At 44.0% G+C, this 21,335-nt stretch overlaps 1 protein-coding gene across 1 annotated transcript; it reads left to right on the top strand.

Annotated features, from left to right (window-relative positions):
* The first annotated feature begins 813 nt into the window (after nucleotides 1–813).
* Nucleotides 814–14,827, top strand: LOC141082372 (uncharacterized). Its single transcript, XM_073566311.1, has 8 exons — nucleotides 814–844; nucleotides 967–1,094; nucleotides 3,551–3,700; nucleotides 3,830–4,009; nucleotides 4,092–4,215; nucleotides 4,295–4,392; nucleotides 4,589–4,679; nucleotides 13,167–14,827. The coding sequence occupies exons 1-8, from the start codon at nucleotides 814–816 to the stop codon at nucleotides 14,684–14,686; spliced, it is 2,322 nt and encodes a 773-aa protein (XP_073422412.1). The 3' UTR covers nucleotides 14,687–14,827.
* Nucleotides 14,828–21,335: the final 6,508 nt, after the last annotated feature.

Genomic DNA, 21,335 nt, shown 5'->3' with positions numbered 1-21,335 from the left:
CAAAATTGCCACCATCTGTACCTGGCTGGCCTCTCCTGTCCTTCCGATGTACAGGTGAATCGGTGGCAACCTGTCAAGTGATTTGGCTTGCGATATTTCCCCCAAGCTAAACACTACCACGTGCCTGGCGATCTGGGTACTCCTGTCCCTTCCGATGCATGGGTGTATATGTGATAGCTTGATAGGAGACTAGACTAGTGATATCTCTCTAAGCCCCCACAACCCATACCTGGATAGGCTTCTCCTGTCCTCCCTGTGTACAGGTTTATTTGTGAGGACTTAGCAGGGGAAGTTGAATCTCAGATATCGGTTTCCCAGCAACCACATGCACAATCAATCACCGTTCCACCAGCTCTATCCCGGATCTAGACACAAACAGGACCCAAAGCAGACACCTTGGCTTATCCCAGGGTTTGGATAAGGGTGTGGACTTTTACACTACCTGGGAATGCGGTGGTGACCACACCTGACCGGCTAGAGGTACAGACCCGGACTGGGCACAGGGGACATTCTGGTAAGATAACCAGATTTTCTTACCTTATGGAGTTGCGCAAATCTCCGTCCCCATGAGCCAAGGCCTTAGTCGGCACCTCCGTCTCTCTGGTCAGCAGGGTCCCCGTGCGTTTCGTCCACAGCCCCGCGTCTCTGCGCCACATGATATGGAAATTTGGATAGTTATATTTCTGTGTGCTGCGGCCTGTCCTAATTAGAACAGAGTCTCATTGAGCGCTCAACAGAAAAGACACCCTAAACACCTTGTTAGCAGTATCTCTTTCCAGCAGGACTCTGCTGGTTTATTGCACATACGCGAATATGGTTTTATCATTACATACAGAAAGGAGTGGTTAGTCAATTAACATAAGGTTTGTGTTTTAATGCTATTGACTATTTGAGTAAATGAACTTATATGGCAGTGTCCGACAGGGTGATTTAGCATCATATGATTTACTCTTATGCATTGTCTAGCAATGTCAGCAAACCTCCGATATCAGCTAGTGCATCTGGTCCAACTTCCTCCTTTCCCATGGCTGGCTGATATATCACAAGACAATGCTACCATGAGACTATGCTGGTTCTCCAGACTGGCTCATGGGGTTAGTAGGTCATTTTCAGCAATTGATTATAAGGTTCAAGATAGCTATGAAAATGTGTCTATCAGTATATAAGGATATATGCAAGTGAGATCCGTATGAAATGTATATATTTCCATCACCGCTGGAGTGTGGTGGACGGGAGATAAAACATAACCTTTAGTAAGATAGTAGGATAAAAACAATTTTGTGTCCCCCAGAGTGAATTAATATAAATGTATCGGTGAAGTCACAAATAAAGGGGCGTGAGGAGCACAGCCCGATCAGGAGGAATGATTCCCACTTGCAATGGCCGAACTGCAACCAGCAAGTCCCAGAATCTCACGTTATGGATCTGGGAGAATCCCACAGAACCCCGCAAACAATGACTGACAGATTCTGGCTGCATATAACAGTAATGACTGGAATCTGGATGACATTAATAGAGTTACCACCCGAAATATGCCAGAGCAATAAGTGAGGAAAGGCACAAGCTCAGCCATTCATGAAGGGGGTGCGGGAGGAAAAGGAGATCCTGGGTCCAGGATGCTCCATATAGGACAAGGGGAAGAAAATTCCCTACAAGACCCTAAAGGGCTAACAGTAGTCTATCCCCAAGACTCCCCCCTGACTGTCCACAGCTCCCCCTATGCTAAACAAGCCCTGCACACCCCCATGGAAGGGCCCAATGCGTTTCTTCCAAGCTGAGTCATCAGGGGACTTATCCTTGTGATAGGAGGTCAGGTGCCATAGTGCTGAGCTAAATGGGGGGGGAGGGAAGTATGAAATACATACCATGGTACTTCCGGTGGTTGAAACGCACACCAGGGTGCCATAAAGGTGCGTGAGCCGCAAGGAAAAAATCTGCGACACTCAAATGAAGGCGGACTACTAATTGTGTCCCATGAGGCAGAGGCGTGCACTCCACAACCTAGTGTTTCCAGTAAGTGGAACGCACGCCAAAATAACTTGTGGTTTCTTCAACCACATAGAAGTAGAATATGCAACCGAGTTGGCTTGATGATGCGCCGGTCCACAGCCTTTTATTTCCGGCATGTGTAACGCACGCCAATGCCACATGCGGCATGAGGAACGCACGCCAATGCCACATGCGGCATGAGGAATGCACGCCAATGCCACATGCGGCATGAGGAACGCACGCCAATGCCACATGCGGCATGTGGAACGCACGCCAATGCCACATGCGGCATGTGGAACGCACGCCAATGCCACATGCGGCATGTGGAACGCACGCCAATGCCACATGCGGCATGTGGAACGCACGCCAATGCCACATGCGGCATGTGGAACGCACGCCAATGCCACATGCGGCATGTGGAACGCACGCCAATGCCACATGCGGCATGTGGAACGCACGCCAATCCCACATGCGGCATGTGGAACGCACGCCAATGCCGCATGTGGAACGCACGCCAATGCCGCATGTGGAACGCACGCCAATGCCGCATCCGGCAAGTGGAACGCACGCCGACGCCACATCTGGCAAGTGGAACGCATGCTGACGCCACATCCGGCAAGTGGAACGCACGCCGACGCCACATCCGGCAAGTGGAACGCACGCCAATACCACATCCGGCAAGTGGAAAGCACGCCAACGCCACATCCGGCTTTGATGGCACCTTCCCTTTAAACTGCCATGGTTTTTGTTGCAGCCGCTCCTGTGCCGTCCCTGCGGTGTACATCTATGTTATGGTTCCAAAAGGAGTTAATTTGTAAAAAAAAAATGTTTCACTTGTTAAAAAATAGTAAAACGTGTCTTCTGCTTTATGTTTTTCTTTTTACAAGAATTGTTGGAGCCAATTTTTCATTAGAAACTTTTTAATGTCGGCTTTTTCTGGAGTTTTTCTTGTAATATAGGAAAGTCTTAGGCCAGAAATAATCCCCATAAATCACTGTACATGGAGACTTTGGGATCCAATCATTTCTGTCCGCGTTGATTGTGGAAACAAAAAATCTTTTCTAAAAGCCTCAAACTTCTGTGTGTGACTCAGAGCTGAGATCTAACGTGATAGAAGATTCCAGTGTGGGGAAGACGGGAAACCTTCATATAGACGGCCGGTGGGGATGGAGGCAGTGACCGACTCTGGCCAAATCTGTCTCTAGAGCCGTAGTAGAAGATGAAGATGTCGTCCTCATCATGAAGGAGTTATTTCTCATGTCACGTGTAATGAATATCTCCTGCAGTATTGCTAATGCCGATTCCAGTGTCGGTAATAAGACGAGAATTAGCGTTATGGAAGATGAGTCTATGAGGAACGTGTTCAGCTGCCGACTCCGAGGAGGAAACTGCTTGTTGTCTGTGGCCTAAATATATAGGTTTTATTAGTAGATGTCAGGGAAGAAAACTAAACCCTGTAAGATAATAAATCTCCTCATATGTTTCTCTTATTATCTCCAGTAATTGTATTATTACACAGGATTCTTATGATGTTACATCGGATCATCTTCTTCTCATTCAGGTCTCTACAATATCGGATCCTCTCAGTGAAGATCTTCTACAAAAGAGAATTTTCCTGATTTACCCATCAAGGATGGATATGGACAGAGACAAGATGGCGGAGAGGATATTGCACCTCACCCTAGAGATCCTCTTCCGTCTCACTGGAGAGGTGAGAGATTCTGATGACCTCACATTACATCATTCTTATCTATGGGAATAACAGATGGACAGAACTGGAGAGGTGAGGACTCTGGAAATGTCTGTAGTAAGATTTATTCATGTGTCTCTCCATAACCAGGATTACACAGTGGTGAGGAAGACCTCTAGTGATCGCTGTCAGGACCCTGTGTCTGAGGGATGGGGAAGACCCCTGAGCCCAATCACGGGGCCTCCACCTCAACCCCTGATCCATGAGGACATCAATGACCAGAAGATCCTAGAACTCATCTACAAGATGACTGAGCTGCTGACTGGAGAGGTGACACTGCTGGGAATGCTGGGACATTATACAGTAACGCTATGAAGGGATCGGGGGATGACGGTATGATTGTATGTGTCAGGTTCCTATAAGGTGTCAGGATGTCGTTGTCTATTTCTCCATGGAAGAGTGGGAGTATTTAGAAGGACACAGCGATCTGTACAAGAATGTCATAATGGAGGTTCCCCAGCCCCTCACATCTCCAGGTAATAGGACTATATACACACGGCCAATAATTATCTGTATGTAGAGAATGAATTCAGTCCCTGTATGTGTTTCCTCCAGATCTATCCAGTAAGAGGACAACACCAGAGAGATGTCCCCGTCCTCTTCTTCCACAGGACTGTAACCAAGAAGATCCCAATGTTCCTCAGGATCATCAGGTAGATGGAGAAGGTGTCAGGAGAGCTCCCCTATGATGTGTAGACGGCTGTGAAGGTCTTGTGCTCAGTCTTGCTGTATCTACCAGTATTATATGTTTTATACTTGTGTAATGAGAACGGTGGAGATGGCAGGATTAGAGCTGATCATAGATGGGACTTCTCCATCTGTCTGTGACTTTTACAATATTTGTTTCAGGGTGAAGATCTGACCCATATTAATACTACAGAGACATATGTGAGAGAAGATGAGTGGTGTAAAGAGGAGATTCCCACATATGACTACCCAGGTGAGTTGTAACCACTGAATGCAGAGACATCACAGATTCCTCTCAGTCACCGGCTGTGGCTGCTTTATCGGTGTGGTAGTCCTGCCGTATTACCATGATCACCATTTTGCCTCTAGACCACAACATTCTCCTCCACCCAAAACTGTTCAAATGACTTTGGGCATTGAAAGCCCTTTTCTATAGAACTTACAACCTGGAGGATCCGCCTAACCCCTGGGATTAGTGTGAGGGTGATTCCTTAAAGCGAGATCTATATGATTGCTTGTACCTGACCCAATAGAGGCCGAGTGCGCGCTTCAAGAGTCACACTGAACACAGAGTTAGATGTCTACTCCTTTCTCAGCAAAGGCTTGCACACAACTGAAGTTTATTCTTATGACAGAGAGACAGGAAATGGGTGTCACACAATCTCCTGAGGAGCCAGTGTCAGTCTATGATAGGTCCATTTCATCTTCACTTCCATATATGGTATCCAGTATCTCAGCTTCTGCATTCCAAGGATTCCTTCCAGGGTGTTGTCTGAAGACACAGATGCCATCTTGGTACACCATATCTGAACTGACTTATGTAAGGGTTAATAATTTCATCAGCCATTCTCTCCTTCACATTAGGAGACGCTGACCGTTACCTGCCCAGCTCTGTAACTATAAAGCCAAATGACAGCGTACGTAGAATGTGCTGACAAGATAGGAAATCACTTGAATAAAAATCTTATGCTGGGCCTGTAAGAGAAAGCGGAGGGTAATGATGCTGTTGGCTTCCTAGATCCCTGAGATCTTATCGGATGAATCTTCTCTCCCTTCTGTGCTGCTGAATGTCTCATGGTCCCTACAAGACCAGGTCCAGTCTTTCTGGCCAAACTTCCCTTTTATGAGCGACACCAGTAAATGTGCAGTGAGGCCAAGTGTGAATTTCTGTCCAATAACAGCAGAGTTTCCCTTTATCCTGACTTTTCAATTTGTATTAAAACCAACTAACTTCCAGGAGGATTGTGATAATCTCCAGGACAAACATTCCACCTGTGCCCTGATAGATCTCTAAGCTGTGCGTGGCTGATGGCTGTAATATACATTTATTCCCGCCTGCAGGAGATGTGTTGGCTCCAGCCCTGGTGTCATGGATTCACTCCACGTCATAAATTACATTGTTTTTGATCCTAAGGAATTCAGATTACTGCACAATCTCTCCTGAAATGGGGAGCAATATTATTTCTCTAATCTTCTGCTCAGGATCCATAGTAGCTCCAATGGTCCACCATAAATGAGGGCAACTCTGGTTTACTGTTGTGTAATCTGTATTTGTAGCTTTCAGTTAATGAGATTCTCGTGCTCTGGGGCGGGGCTGTGGGCGGGGCTGTGGGCGGGGCTGTGGGCGGGGCTTTATGTGGTGCTCTGATTACATATTCATCTATATTGGCTTATGACAGGTCGCTGATCCCTCACTGACCTGCCCCCCATTATTACATAATAATAATAATAATCTTTATATAGCGCCAACATATTCCGCAGCGCTTTACAGTTTAACAGTTTCAAAACACAAGTCATAAGTAACAATGTTAACAATACAATAATTAAAGCAAAATAAGACGACCCTGCTGGTGAGAGCTTACAATCTACAATGAGGTGGGGGAGATACAGAGTACAGGTGTGTATTTACAATGGTGTATTTACAATGATGGTCCAACCATCTTGTGGGATTGAGGGATGGATGGAGATAGTGAATGGGATACACACGCACACTTACACATACAATGACTTTGATTAGTGAATGTGATAGGCCGCTCTGAACAAATGTGTTTTAACCCCTTCACCCCCAAGGGTGGTTTGCACGTTCATGACCGGGCCAATTTTTACAATTCTGACCACTGTACCTTTATGAGGTCATAACTCTGGAACGCTTCCATGGATCCCGGTGATTCTGACAATGTTTTCTCGTGACATATTGTACTTCATGTTAGTGGTAAAATTTCATTCAAATAACTTGCGTTTATTTGTGAGAAAAACGGAAATTTGGCAAAAATTTTGAAAGTTTCGCAATTTTCCAACTTTGAATTTTTATGCCCTTAAATCACAGAGATACGGCACACAAAAAACTTGATAACTAACATTTCCCACATGTTTACTTTACATCAGCACAATTTTGGAACCAAAATTTTTTTTTGTTAGGAAGTTATAAGGGTTAAAAGTTGACCAGCGATTTCTCATTTTTACAACACCATTTTATTTTTAGGAACACATCACATTTGAAGCCACTTTGAGGGGTCTATATGATAGAAAATACCCAAAAGTGACACCATTCTAAAAACTGCACCCCTTAAGGTGCTCAAAACCACATTCAAGAAGTTTATTAACCCTTTAGGTGCGTCACAGGAATTTTTTTGAATATTTAAAAAAAAAATGAACATCTAACTTTTTTTCAGGTTCAATTTTTTTTATTTTACCAAGGGTAACAGGAGAAATTGGACTGCAAAAGTTATTGTGCAATTTGTCCTGAGTACGCTGATACCTGATTGGTGGGGGGGGGAATAACTGTTTCGGCGCATGGCAGAGCTCAGAATGGAAGGAGCGCCGTTTGACTTTTTCAATGCAAAATTGGCTGGAATTCAGATCGGACGCCATGTCACGTTTGGAGAGCCCCTGATGTACCTAAACAGTGGAAACCCCCCGCAAGTGACCCCATTTTGGAAACTAGACCCCCTAAGGAACTTATCTAGATATGTGGTGAGAACTTTGAACCCACAAGGGCTTTACAGAAGTTTATAATGTACAGCGGTACAATTTAAAAATCATATTTTTTCCACAAAAATGATCTTTTCACCCCAATTTTTATTTTCCCAAGGGTAACAGGACCCTAAAAGTTATTGTGCAATTTGTCCTGAGTACGCTGATACCCCACATGTGGGGGTAAACCACTATTTGGGCGCATGGCAGAGCTCGGAAGGGAAGCAGCGCCATTTGACGTTTTTGGCTGGAATTGAGATCGGACACCATGTCACGATTGGAAAACCCCTGATGTACCAAAACAGTGGAAAACCCCCACAAATGACACCAAGGAACTTATCTAGATGTGTGGTGAGCACTTTGAACCCCCCAGTGCTTCACAGAAGTTTATAACGCCCGGGCGTGAAAATAAAAAATTCGTATTTTTTCCACACACATGATCTTTTAGTCCCCATTTTTTTTATTTTCCCAAGGGTAACAGGAGAAATTGGACCCCAAAAGGTGTTGTCCAATTTGTCCTGAGTATGCTGATACCCCATATGTGGGAGAAAACTACTGTATGGACACACCTCGGGGCTCGGAAGGGAAGTAGTGACGTTTTGGAATGCAGACATTGATGGAATGGTCTGCGGGTGTCATGTTGCCTTTGGAGAGCCCCTGATGTACCTGAACAGTGGAAACCCCCCACAAATGACCCCATTTTGGACACTAGACCCTCCACGGAACTTATCTAGATGTGTGGTGAGCACTTTGAACCCCCAAGTGCTTCACAGAAGTTTATAACGCTCGGACGTGAAAATAAAAAAATCATTTTTTCCCCCAATTTTTTATTTTCCTAAGGGTAACAGGAGAAATTGGACCCCAAAAATTGTTTTGCAATTTGTCCTGAGTAGGCTGATACCCTACATGTGGGGGTAAAACACTGTTTGGGCGCATGGCAGAGCTTGGAAGGGAAGGAGCACCATTTGACTTTTTCAACTCAGAATTGGCTGGAATTGAGATCAGACGCCATGTTGCATTTGGAGAGCCCCTGATGTGCCCAAACAATGGAAACCCCCAATTCTAACTCCAACCCGAACCCCAACACACCCCTAACCCTAATCTCAGCCCTAGCCCTAACCCCTAGCCCTAACCCTAATGGAAAAATGGAAATACTTTTTTTTTATTTTATTATTTTTCCCTAACTAAGGGGGTGATAACGGGGGGTTTGATTTACTATTTATGGAGGTTTTTATATTTGGCAGCTATCGCACGCTAAAGGACGCTTTTTATTGTAAAAATAGTTTTTGCATCACCACGTATTGAGAGCTATAATTTTTCCGTCTTTTGACCCACAGAGTCATGTGAGGTCTTATTTTTTGCGGGACGAGTTGACGTTTTTATTGGTACCATTTTCGGGCCATGACATTTTTTGATCGCTTTTTATTCCGATTTTTGGGACGCAGAATGAACAAAAACCAGCGTTTCATGAATTTCTTTTGGGGGAGTGCGCTTACACCGTTCCGCGTGCGGTAAAATTGATAAAGCGGTTTTATTCTTCTGGTCAGTACGGTTAAAGCGATACCTCATTTAGGTCTTTTTTTATGTTTTTGTCGGTTTTATGCAATGAAAACTATTTTATATAAAAAATAATTATTTTTGCATCGCTTTATTCTGCGAGCTATAACTTTTTTATTTTTTCGCTGATGATGCTGTGTGGCGGCTCGTTTTTTGCGGGACAAGATGACGTTTTCAGCGGTACCATGGATATTTATATGCGTCTTTTTGATCGCGCGTTATTACACTTTTTGTTTGGAGGTATGATAATAAATCATTATTTTTTGCTTCGTTTTTTTTTATTTTTTAAGGGGTTCGCTAAAGGGGTTAACTAATGGGACAGTTTTATAGGGCGGGTCGTTACGGACGCGGCGATATCTAATATGTGTAGTTTTATTGTTTGTTTGTTTTTTTATTTCCAAAAAATGGATTTATTTGGGGGAATATTTTTTTTTTTCTAATTTATTTGGCAATTTTTTTTTTAATCATTTTAACACTTTTTTTTAATTTTTTTTTTAACTTTATTAAATAGTCCCAGGTGGGATATCACTGTCCTGTGACAGATCAGCATTAAGGATGGACTGGAGAGGGGATAGTAGAGTAACGGAGAGGCCAATTAATAGAGCATTGCAGTAATAATAATCTTTATTTTTTATATAGCGCTAACATATTCCGCAGCGCTTTACAGTTTGCACACATTATCATCACTGTCCCCAATGGGGCTCACAATCTAAATTCCCTATCTTTGCAATGTGGGAGGAAACCTGAGTACCTGGAGGAAACCCACGCAAACACAGGGAGAACATACAAACTCCTTACAGATGTTGCTATCCACTGAGCCACCATGCTGCCCATAATGCAGGCGGGAGTGGATCAATGCTACAGTGAGGGTTTTTGTTGTTTCCATGGTGATAAGGCGGATTCTAGAGATGTTCTTTAGGTGTAAGCGGCAATAGCGGGCATGAGATTGTATATGGGATGTGAAGGAGAGATTGGTGTCAAACAACACCCAGACAGCGCACCTGCTCCCGTGGCGTTATTATGGTGCCACCCACGAGAGGGAAATGTCAGATTTAGGGAGATTAGTAGACGGCAGGAGCAGAAGAATTTCCGTTTTTGAGAGGTTGAGTTTCAGATAGAGAACGGACATGATGTTGGAGACTGCGGACAGACAGTCACTGGAGTTCTGTAGTACAGCGGGGCTAAGGTGGGGGGATGACATGTATAATTGTGTGTCATCAGCATAAAGATGTTACTGAAAGACAAATCTGCTGATGGTTTGTCCAATTGGGGTGGTGTAGAGAGAGAAGAGGGCCAAGGACTGAGCCCTGAGGTACCCTGACATTGAGAGGAAGAGGAGATGACGTGGAGCCAGAGAACAAAACTCTGAAGGAGCAGTCGGAAAGATAGGAAGAGAACCAGGAGAAAGCAGTGTCCTAAATGCTCAGTGATTGGAGCCTAGAGAGTAGGAGACGGTGATCAGCAGTGTCGAAAGATGCAGAAAGGTCGAGAAGAATGAGCAGAGAGTGGTGACCATTGCGTTTTGCTGTCAGAAGGTCATTGGTCACTTTGAGTGCATTTTAAGTCAAATGTAGGGGCGGAAGCCGGACTGTGAAGAGTCTAGGAGGAAGTGAGTGGAGAGGTAATGGGTAAGCCGGGAGTAGACTAGGCGCTGCAAAAGTTTAGAGATGAAGTGGAGATTGGAGACTGGTCTGTAGTTAGTGCAGGATTGGTTGAGAGCGGGTTTCTTTAGTAATGGAGTAACGATGGCTTGTTTGAAGGAGGATGGGAAAATGCCCGAGGAGAGGTTAAAGATTGTAGTTAGGTGAGTTGTGATGACTGGAGAGAGAGACTGGAGGAGATGTGAGGGAATGAGGTCGGTCGTGCATGTAGTCGGACGAGAAGAAGACAGGAGTCTGGAGACTTCTTCTGTGATGGGATCAAATGTGGAAAGTGAGCCATGGGAATCACAGCACTTGGTGGTTGGGTGCAGATTTCCTGATGGATATTATCTATTTTTTCTGTAAAGTGGGAGGCCAGGTCATCAGCACAAATGTCTGTGATAGGGGCTTGTGCTTTTGTCCTGAGGAGGGAGTGAAAGGTGTCAAAATGTTTCTTGGGGTTGTTGGCTAGTGAGGAGATCAGGGTGGTGAAGAAGTTCTGTTTGGCGAGGTAAAGGGCAGCGTTATAGGTTCTTAACATAAATTTGAAGTGGATGAAGTCTTCTGGTGTGCAGGTTTTTCTCCATAGGCGTTCAGCACTCCTAGAGCATCGCTGGAGAAGTTGAGTTTGCGATGTGAGCCAGGGTTGTTTTACTCTGTGTTTGGAAGTTCTGAGGGTGAGGGGCGCTACTTGGTCAAAGGTGCTTCTAAGAGTGTCGTAGTGATGAACAGCCAGATCAGTACAGGAAAAAGAGGAGATTGGGGACAGTGATGAGTGTAGTCTCTTATAGACGCTACTACGCAGGCGCCGCCATCGCCGGTGATAATTTGCTGGATGTAATTTTTTTTCTAAGCCTCACAATAGCCACAATATTATAGGCATTATCAACAATAATATCAATGCTATTATATGCATTATGTAATAATGGGGGCAGGTCAGTGAGGGATCAGCGACCTGTCATAAGCCAATACAGAGGAATATGTAATCAGAGCACCACATAAGTCTCATTGACAGTTACAGGAATCGTTTGATCGCAGTGATTGCCTCAAAAGGTTGTGCAACAAAATATTAACCCTTTCATGCCAGAGCCTGTTTTTGCCTTTGTGACCAATTTTTTCAGCTCTGACCAGTGTCACTCTATGAGGTCATAACTCTAAAATGCTTCAATGAATCCTGGTGATTGTGAGACTGTTTTCTTGTGACATATTGTACTTTATGATAGTGGTAACATTTATTTGATATGACTTGCCTTTATTTGTTAAAAAAAGGAAACTTGACAAAAATTTTGAAAATTTTGCAATATTCACATTTTTTTATGCTCTTAAATCAGAGAGTCATATAGCACAAAATAGTTAATAAATTAACATTTCCCACATGTCTACCATCAGCACAATTTTGGAAACAATTTTCTTTTGTTAGGAGATTATAAGGGTTAAAAGTTGACCAGCGATTTCTCATTTTTACAACAAAATTTACTAAACCATTTTTTCAGGGACCACCTCACATTTGAAGTGTTTGGGGGGTCAATATGACAGAAAATACCCAAAAGTGTCACCATTCAAAAAACTGCACCCCTCAACGTGCTCAAAACCACATTCAAGAAGATTATTAACCCTTCAGGTGCTTCACAGGAATGAATGGAATGTGGAAGGAAAAAATAAACATTTCTATAACAAGAAATTTCCTTTAGACCTAGTTTTTTTTACTTTCGCAAGGGTAACAGGAGAAAATGGATTATACATTTTGTTTTGCAATTTCTCCTGAGCATGCCGATGATACCCCATATGTGGGGGAAATCTACTGTTTGGGCACACTGCAGGGCTGAGAAGGGAAGGAGCGCCATTTAACTTTTTGAATGTAAAATATGCTGTAATAATTAGTGGTTGCCATGTCGTGTTTGGAGAGCCCCTGATGTGTGTAACCAGTGGAAACCCACAACAAGTGACCCCATTTTGGAAACTAGACCCCCCCAAGGAAATGTGTGATGGGCGTTTTGAGCTTCCAAGTGCTTCTTAGAAGTTAATTACGTAGAGCCGTGAAAATAAAAAGTCATGTTTTTTCCACAAAAAATGATCTTTTCACCCTCCATTTTTTTTCCAAAGGGTAACAGGAGAAATTGGACCCCAAAAGTTGTAGTGCAATTTGTCATTGGTGTGCGCCAATGCAAGAGCACTAGGGACAGCGCTAGTACTGGGCATTGTTCCCTGAGTTGGAGACATTTCTCCAGAAGCGCTATTTCTCCTTTTTGTTGTACTGGTCCTTGTGTGTGAGGATGGACCAGAATCACTGCTCATTTCTGATCTATTACTGTTGCTGCTACTAAAGCCCTCAAAATCCACATCGCCATCTGACACTGCACTTTCTTCACTGTCAGAACATAAAAGTGCATAAGCCTCCTCTGCACTATAAAACTGACGGGCCATTTTAACCATTTAACCCTAACAGTAACCCTAACTTTAGTCTGACTTTAGCCTAACAGTAACCCTAACAATAACCCTTACTTTAGCCTAACAGTAACCCTAACTATTGTATTAACTGTAACCTGCCTAATCTGTTTTTCCATTGACAGATGAAGTGAATGCCATTACTCCAGATATATCATCATCCATTCACAGCAAAGATCTGTCATCTGATCCTATGAAACAGGTCCCATCTTCTGATTCATTATTGACTACTAAGGAAAATCAAAGTCACAAAAGAGGCATTAAAACTGCTCCTAAAGCAAAGAAGTCATATTCATGTTCACAATGTGGGAAATGTTTTAACCACAAAGGGAATCTTGATGCACACCAAAAAACCCACACAGGAGAGAAGCCTTTTTCATGTTCAGAATGTGGGAAAAGTTTTATAAATACATCAAATCTTATTGCACATCAGAGAACTCACACAGGGGAGAAGCCTTTATCATGTTCAGAATGTGGGAAATGTTTTAATCGGAAATCGGTTCTTAATAGACACCAGAGAACTCACACAGGGGAGAAGCCTTTTTCCTGTTCAGAATGTGGGAAATGTTTTAATAATAAATCCTATTGTGTTAAACACCAGAGAATTCACACAGGGGAGAAGCCTTTTTCCTGTTCAGAATGTGGGAAATGTTTTAACAATAAATCACATTGTGTTGAACACCAGAGAATCCACACAGGAGAGAAGCCTTTTTCATGTTTAGAATGTGGGAAATGTTTTGGACAGAAATCATGTTTTCTTTCCCACAAGAGAACTCACACAGGGGAGAAGCCTTTTTCATGTTCAGAATGTGGGAAATATTTTGCACACAAAGCACATTTTGTTGCCCACCAGAGAACTCACACAGGGGAGAAACCTTTTTCATGTTCAGAATGTGGGAAATGTTTTACTCAGAATTCAAGTCTTGTTACACATCAGAGAATTCACAGAGAAGAGAAGCCATATTCATGTTCAGAATGTGGGAAATGTTTTAACCGGAAATCACAATTGGTTGATCACCATAGAACTCACACAGGTGAGAAGCCTTTTTCCTGTTCAGAATGTGGGAAATGTTTTAACCACAAAGGGACTCTTATTATTCACCATAGAACTCACTCAGGGGAGAAGCCTTTTTCCTGTTCAGAATGTGGGAAATGTTTTAAGCACAAAGGGACTCTTATTATTCACCATAGATCTCACACAGGGGAGAAGCCTTTTTCCTGTTCAGAATGTGGGAAATGTTTTAACCAGAAATGGTATCTTGATGAACACCAAAGAACTCACAAAGGAGAAAAGCCTTTTTCATGTTTAGAATGTGGGAAATGTTTTACTCAGAATTCAACTCTTGTTACACATCAGAGAATTCACACAGCAGAGAAGCCATATTCATGTTCAGAATGTGGGAAATGTTTTAACCGGAAATCACATTTGGTTGAACACCATAGAACTCATACAGGGGAGAAGCCTTTTTCCTGTTCAGAATGTGGGAAATGTTTTACTCAGAATTCAACTCTTATTGCACATCAGAGAATTCACACAGCAGAGAAGCCATATTCATGTTCAGAATGTGGGAAATGTTTTAACCGAAAATCACAATTGGTTAATCACCATGGAACTCACACAGGAGAGAAGCCTTTTTCCTGCTAATGTGGGAAATATTTTAACCAGAAAGCGCTTCTTGTTAGACATCAGAGCAGTCACACAGAGGAGAAACCTTTTTCATTTTCTTAATGTGGGAAATGTTTTACTTGGAAATCAACTGTTAATAAACATCAGAGATGTCACATAGGGGAGAAGTCTTTTTTGTGTTCATAATGTTGGAATAGTTTTAGCCAAAATTGAATCTTCTTAAATGGGTTGTCTCTTGTCATTCCTCATGTATGCTGACAAAAGGATAAAACTAAGTTTTATTAATTCCAAATATAAAACTATACCCATAATTCATCCCCTGAAGGTTAGTCAATAGGTGACTAAAAGAAAAAACATGTACCCCACAGTTCAGTACAGTACATAGGGTGAGGTGATGTATACACACTCTCCAAGACTCTCATTTCTATGGGTTTCGTCGTCCTCACCAAAGGCGACTCATCAGGAGACTATTTAATATTGAACTATATTCAAGTGAGGCTAGACAAAAAAAAACTAAAATCATATTATCCGAAACAGTCAGAAAACTAGCCCCATATTGGCAGATCCCAGACCTCAGACTATATACTGTGTAAGTTTATAAGCCCCTCCAGTGTCAGGAATAGATAGTATGTGACAATACAGTATAATTCTTGTGTTTTTCTCCTATAGGGACTGCCCTAGTTTGGTAATGTAACTGCTGTTAATTAGTAGTGCAGACAAATTGTCCTAGACTAAACTCAGTCTTCAGACGGCCCAATATGTACCACTCAGGGAAAACGTACCTGCTCCAAAGATCATTAGCAGCTTCTAACTAATGGCCATGCTGCGGTCTGTCAGGGAATGAGTGCAATATCGTTATACAGACTAGGGATATGTGCAATCATAATGTCTGGGAGATCTGTGCCATTATTTAGTATGAATATGGAAATTATCTCTGAAAGGTAAGTGTTCCCTGAGCGGTATATACGGTATTTTCACATACTATCTATTCCTGACACTGGAGGGGCTTATAAACTTACACAGTATATAGTCTGAGGTCTGGGATCTGCCAATATGGGGCTAGTTTTCTGACTGTTTCGGATAACATGATACATGATTTTAGGGTTTTCTTCATCTAGTCCCGCTTGAATATAGTTCAATATCAAATAGTCTCCTGATGAATGAATGAATCCAATGAATATTCATTTCTGTTATGTAGCGGCACACGTGACCGCTGGCAGCAGCAGGAAGCCAGTGGCTGACACTGCGCGCTACTGAAGAACAATGAATACTCACCGCTATCTCTGATGAACAGTCCCGGTGAGCACTCCGGCAGCTGTGCAAATAACGCTATAACAACGCATTCCCATGCAATCCTATGGGAGTCCGCAATTGCTGTGCCCATGCCTTGGATTTTTTCGCTGTGGAATCGCATTGCGGTAAAATCCGCACCATGTCCATTAATTTTGCGGAATCTCGGCGATTCCGCTGCTATAGGATTGCATTGAAACGCTCACTTTACACATGTGGCTATGCCCACTATACGTAAAGTGAGTGCTTCATGTGCGGATGGTACCCAGGGTCTGGAGGAGACTTTCCTCCATGCCCTGTGTACCATATTCCTGTAAAAAAAAAATAGAATTAAAATAAAAAAAAATGGTTATATTTACCCTCTGTCGGCCCCCGGAGTCCTCCCGGCCCTCAGCCATGCTGCCAGCAACTCCTGTTCCCAGGGATGCATTGCGCGAATGACCTTTGTGACGTCACGGTTGCGTGACAGCTACGTCATCAGAGGTCATTCACGCAATGCATCCCTGGGAACGGAAGTTGCTGGCAGCGTCGCTAAGGACCGGGAGGACTTTGGGGGCCAACAGAGGGTAAGTATACACATATTTTTTTTCTTATTTTTAGCATTCTATCTTTTACTACTGATGCTGCATAGGCAGCATCAATAGTAAAAAGTTGGTCACACTTGTCAAGCACTATGCTTGACAAGTGGGACCAACCTGTTTATCACTTTTTCAAGCGATGCTTCAAATCGGTTGGAAAGCGCTAGCATTATGGAAGCTAAAAACGCTTGCAAAATGCTTGTGTTTTGCCGGAAAACGCTTGCAAATTCCGCATGCATTTTACCCACGGCAGGGAGTTGTGGAAATGCTGCAGACAATTTTGCAGCATTTCTGCAGCGTGGGCACATAGCCTAAAACAATTGCTGGCATCGGAGCAGGACGCTGTGAGGGAGCCCTGGGTAGGTAAGTGTAATTTTTTTTTAATATTTTCTGATGGGGCCCTGCATACTAGGATGAGATGGGGGCCCTGCATACCAGGATAAGGATGGGGGCCCTGCACACCAGGATAGGGATGGGGCTATCATACTAGCATAGGGATGAGGGCGATCATTCCTGCCAGGATAGGGATGAGTGATCCATGCATACTAGGTAAGGATGAGATGGCCATGTGTATCAGGATGGGAGTGAAGGGACCATATATACCAGGATAGGGGATATTAAGTACAGAGTTGACCACATTTTTTGCGTTAATTTTTTTCCTAATTTCCTGCTCTAAAACCTAGGTGCGTCTTATCGTCCAAAAAATACGGTATATATTTTTTTTTTCAGTGAACTCATTCCTCATGTTTGGCCTCATTAAGATAAAAACATTCATACTCCGCTGGCGTGCCGGCTCCACTTCAGCGGTGTCGAGACTCACTGTCCCGAGGCTTATGTGAGGTTCTCACATCACACGAGCCCTGCACCCAATCAGCGGCAGCTTCACTGTTCCTTCCTTCGGACGTAGGTGGGGACAGTGACGTCAGCGCTGATTGGGCACAGGGCTCACATGATGTAAAAACCTCAAAAGAGACCCAAGAACACAAGTGCCAACACCGCTGAAATGGAGCCACCATGGGAGGTTTGTGTAAGTGTTTTTATTTTTAACAGGACCAAACATGAGGAATGAGAAGGGGTTGTCCAACTAGTTGTCAACCTTTTTATGAAAAATCCCACACAGGGAAAAGTCATTATTATACCTAGAGTGTGAGAAATGAATGACAGGAAAATCGTATTTTGTTGACCTTCAAAAATAACTCAGATGAGAAGAACCTATATATATTATTCACAGATTGTACAAAAACATGATGCACGCGGCGTGCGTTCAAGGATGGAATATTATATGGGAGTTTTATAGAATAAATTCAAGATGAGAATATTATATGGGCGTTTTATAGGATAAATTCAAGGTGAGAATATTATATGGGAGTTTTACAGGATAAATTCAAGGTGAGAATATTATATGGGAGTTTTATAGGATAAATTCAAGGTGAGAATATTATGGGAGTTTTATAGGATAAATTCAAGGTGAGAATATTATATGGGAGTTTTACAGGATAAATTCAAGGTGAGAATATTATATGGGAGTTTTATAGGATAAATTCAAGGTGAGAATATTATATGGGAGTTTTATAGGATAAATTCAAGGTGAGAATATTATATGGGAGTTTTATAGGATAAATTCAAGGTGAGAATATTATATGGGGGCTTTATAGGATAAATTCAAGGTGAGAATATTATATGGGAGTTTTACAGGATAAATTCAAGGTGAGAATATTATATGGGAGTTTTATAGGATAAATTCAAGGTGAGAATATTATATGGGAGCTTTATAGGATAAATTCAAGGTGAGAATATTATATGGGAGTTTTATAGGATAAATTCAAGGTGAGAATATTATATGGGAGTTTTATAGGATAAATTCAAGGTGAGAATATTATATGGGAGTTTTATAGGATAAATTCAAGGTGAGAATATTATATGGGAGTTTTACAGGATAAATTCAAGGTGAGAATATTATATGGGAGTTTTATAGGATAAATTCAAGGTGAGAATATTATACGGGAGTTTTATAGGATAAATTCAAGGTGAGAATATTATATGGGAGTTTTATAGGATAAATTCAAGGTGAGAATATTATATGGGAGCTTTAGAGGACAAATTCAAGGTGAGAATATTATATGGGAGTTTTACAGGATAAATTCAAGGTGAGAATATTATATGGGAGTTTTATAGGATAAATTCAAGGTGAGAATATTATATGGGAGTTTTATAGGATAAATTCAAGGTGAGAATATTATATGGGAGTTTTACAGGATAAATTCAAGGTGAGAATATTATATGGGAGTTTTATAGGATAAATTCAAGGTGAGAATATTATATGGGAGTTTTATAGGATAAATTCAAGGTGAGAATATTATATGGGAGATTTATAGGTTAAACCAAATACCAACAGAAAATAATCGACCCAAAACAAACATTTATCGGTAAAAAGAACTCTTTATTAGGTAAAGTATAAAAGAATTGCGCCATTTTCCAATACCCGTCACATCTCCATTTTTATCGGTCGTCCATGACAGCACCACCTGAGAGTGGGGATCCGCCCTTCAGGAACAGGAAACCTACAGATACAAAAGGGCGGCACCTCTCCCACGCATCAGTTGGTTTCCTGTTCCTAGAGGACGGGACTTCCTTCAGATCGTCCATCATGGAGTCGTCGAGGGATTCCCAGGCCGGCTGACCGACTCAGGTAGCGGGGGGATCTCCTACCTCGGTCAAGCTCGGGGTACCTGGAAGCGCCACGATGGGGCTGGGTAGGTCGCCACGGCAGTGGTTAGAGCAGGCGGAGCAAAGGGTCCGGTGGACAGCCGTCTCCAGAATGCGGGCACCAGGTATGTATGCAGGCCCCTCCTGATGCATTTTCCCCCGGGGTCCGGTCTCAAACCCCCTCCGGCCAAGTCGGCGGTTGCGTCCGGTCGCCAAGCGCAGGCTGGCGCGCATGGGGGCGGCGGGCATACCGGAGCCGGGGGCGCCGTGCCGGCTCCTTTCCGCGCGCTCCCGCGGCCTCTGACGCGCGGCGGAAGTGACGCGGTGGAAGGGGCGGGGCCGGGAACGCCAAAACCGGAAGTCGGGTGCCGGCCGACTTCCTAGTGTGCGCCGCGTGTGCGCCGCGATCCGGGGGGACGCGCGGTACCCGAGGCGGTGGGGGGGACGGTTCATGCGGGGGAAGGTCGCGGGAGGGTTCCTGGGGGAGGTGCCGCGCCAGTGCCCTGCTGACCGGATACTGGGAGGCCTTAAAGGGCAGGAGGTGATGCTGCCGGGGTGCTTCTGAAGGCCCAGCGATGGATGACAGAACCCCCATAGAGCAGCAGGACGTGCAGGAGCACCCACAGAAGGAGGCCTCGGTGAAGCCTCATACGAGTGGAAGCGGACGAGTGAGCAGAGCCGCAGAAGTTCCTCCAGTCTAAAGGATTCCCCCTGCCTCCCTCCGTGATCCGGTACCTGCCTCATCTGCATGGGTAAGAGATCTCCGTGAATGTACCCTGATGCAGTGTTCCCTTATGCTGGTTTCGCAGGGGAGGAAAGCTACAGTAAAACAGAAGCACAGGGAATGTGCGCTCTGTAGTTGCCCCTTACCAGACGGCCACCCCAAAAGACTATGTCAGCCATGTGTGCGACAGACGGTAGGGGTTGGAAAGGGACGGGGGCCCAGGCATAGACTGACAGGCCCTTGCACTCTCCCCCATCCTTACAGGGACAGAGATGAAAGCCCTATCTAAAAGGGACTCTTCTAGGGGGAGAGAATTTAGTTTCTCAGGGTCGGAGTCCTCAGCTGCCCCTAGGAACAATTACTCCACGGATTCCCCGGCCTCCACTTCATCCTCTTCGGATGAAGACTCAAGCCGATTCTGCTTCCCATTAGACCAGATGGACAAGCTAGTTAAAGCAATAAGGTCCACCATGGCAGTAGCAGACTCAAAGCCAGCACAAGGGAGTCCCTAGAGTGGTGGCTAGAAAAGGATAATTTGTCCAGAGGGGTTCCCTGGGAGTGTGACATATCCCCCATAGTCACTACGGATGCTAGCCCTTCCGGTTGGGGGGCTCATATGGGTGAAGTCCTAGTCCAGGGCCTATGGGACCATCACCAGATAAAAATGTCATCTAATTTGAAAAGAACTGACAGCAGTAGAGCAGGCAGCTAAGAAGTTACTTATGTATCTGCAGGGCCATCATGTGCGAGTGTTCTCCGACAATTAGGTCACAGTGGCTTGTGTCAACCACCAAGGTGGGACTCGTTCCAAACCCCTGAGGAATGTGGCAGAACGGTTGTTCCAACTAGCAGAACAGCCATTCTAAGCTGAATGTGCATGCCCTCGTCAGAGCGCAGCCGTTAAGCAGCTTGAGGCCGGGCCAGTACCGGCATGGGAGACTGGCTGGGAATCCCTTGTCCTGTTGACATAAATGCCGCAACCTACTAAAACAAGGAGAATGGTCCCTAAACAATTCAATCTTCGACCTGATTATACAAAAATGGAGACAGCCAGAGGTAGATCTCTTCGCCACCAAGGAAATTAAGACTATTCTGCTCCCAAAATCCCAGAGAGAACCCCCTGGCAGTAGATGCCTTTCTGATAAAGCGGGACTTCAGGCTAGCATACGCCTTCCCTCCCCTATAGCTACTACCCTTGGTGTTGAGAAAAATCAAGAGAGACAGAGCAAGGGTCATAGTCATTGCTCCATTTTTGCCCAGGAGGGCATGGTTCTCATGCCTCAGGACCATGTCGGTGTCCGATCCTTGGGTTCTTCCGGACATCCCGGATCTCCTATCCCACGGCCCAGTCTTCCACCCTCAGGTGGCT

Source organism: Dendrobates tinctorius, unplaced genomic scaffold, assembly GCF_039654945.1.
Source record: "Dendrobates tinctorius isolate UK_male_01 unplaced genomic scaffold, ASM3965494v1 ptg000017l, whole genome shotgun sequence".
Classification (NCBI taxonomy): domain Eukaryota; kingdom Metazoa; phylum Chordata; class Amphibia; order Anura; family Dendrobatidae; genus Dendrobates; species Dendrobates tinctorius.
The sequence above is the reverse complement of the archived record's forward strand: the minus strand, read 5'-3'. Positions and strand labels throughout refer to the sequence as shown.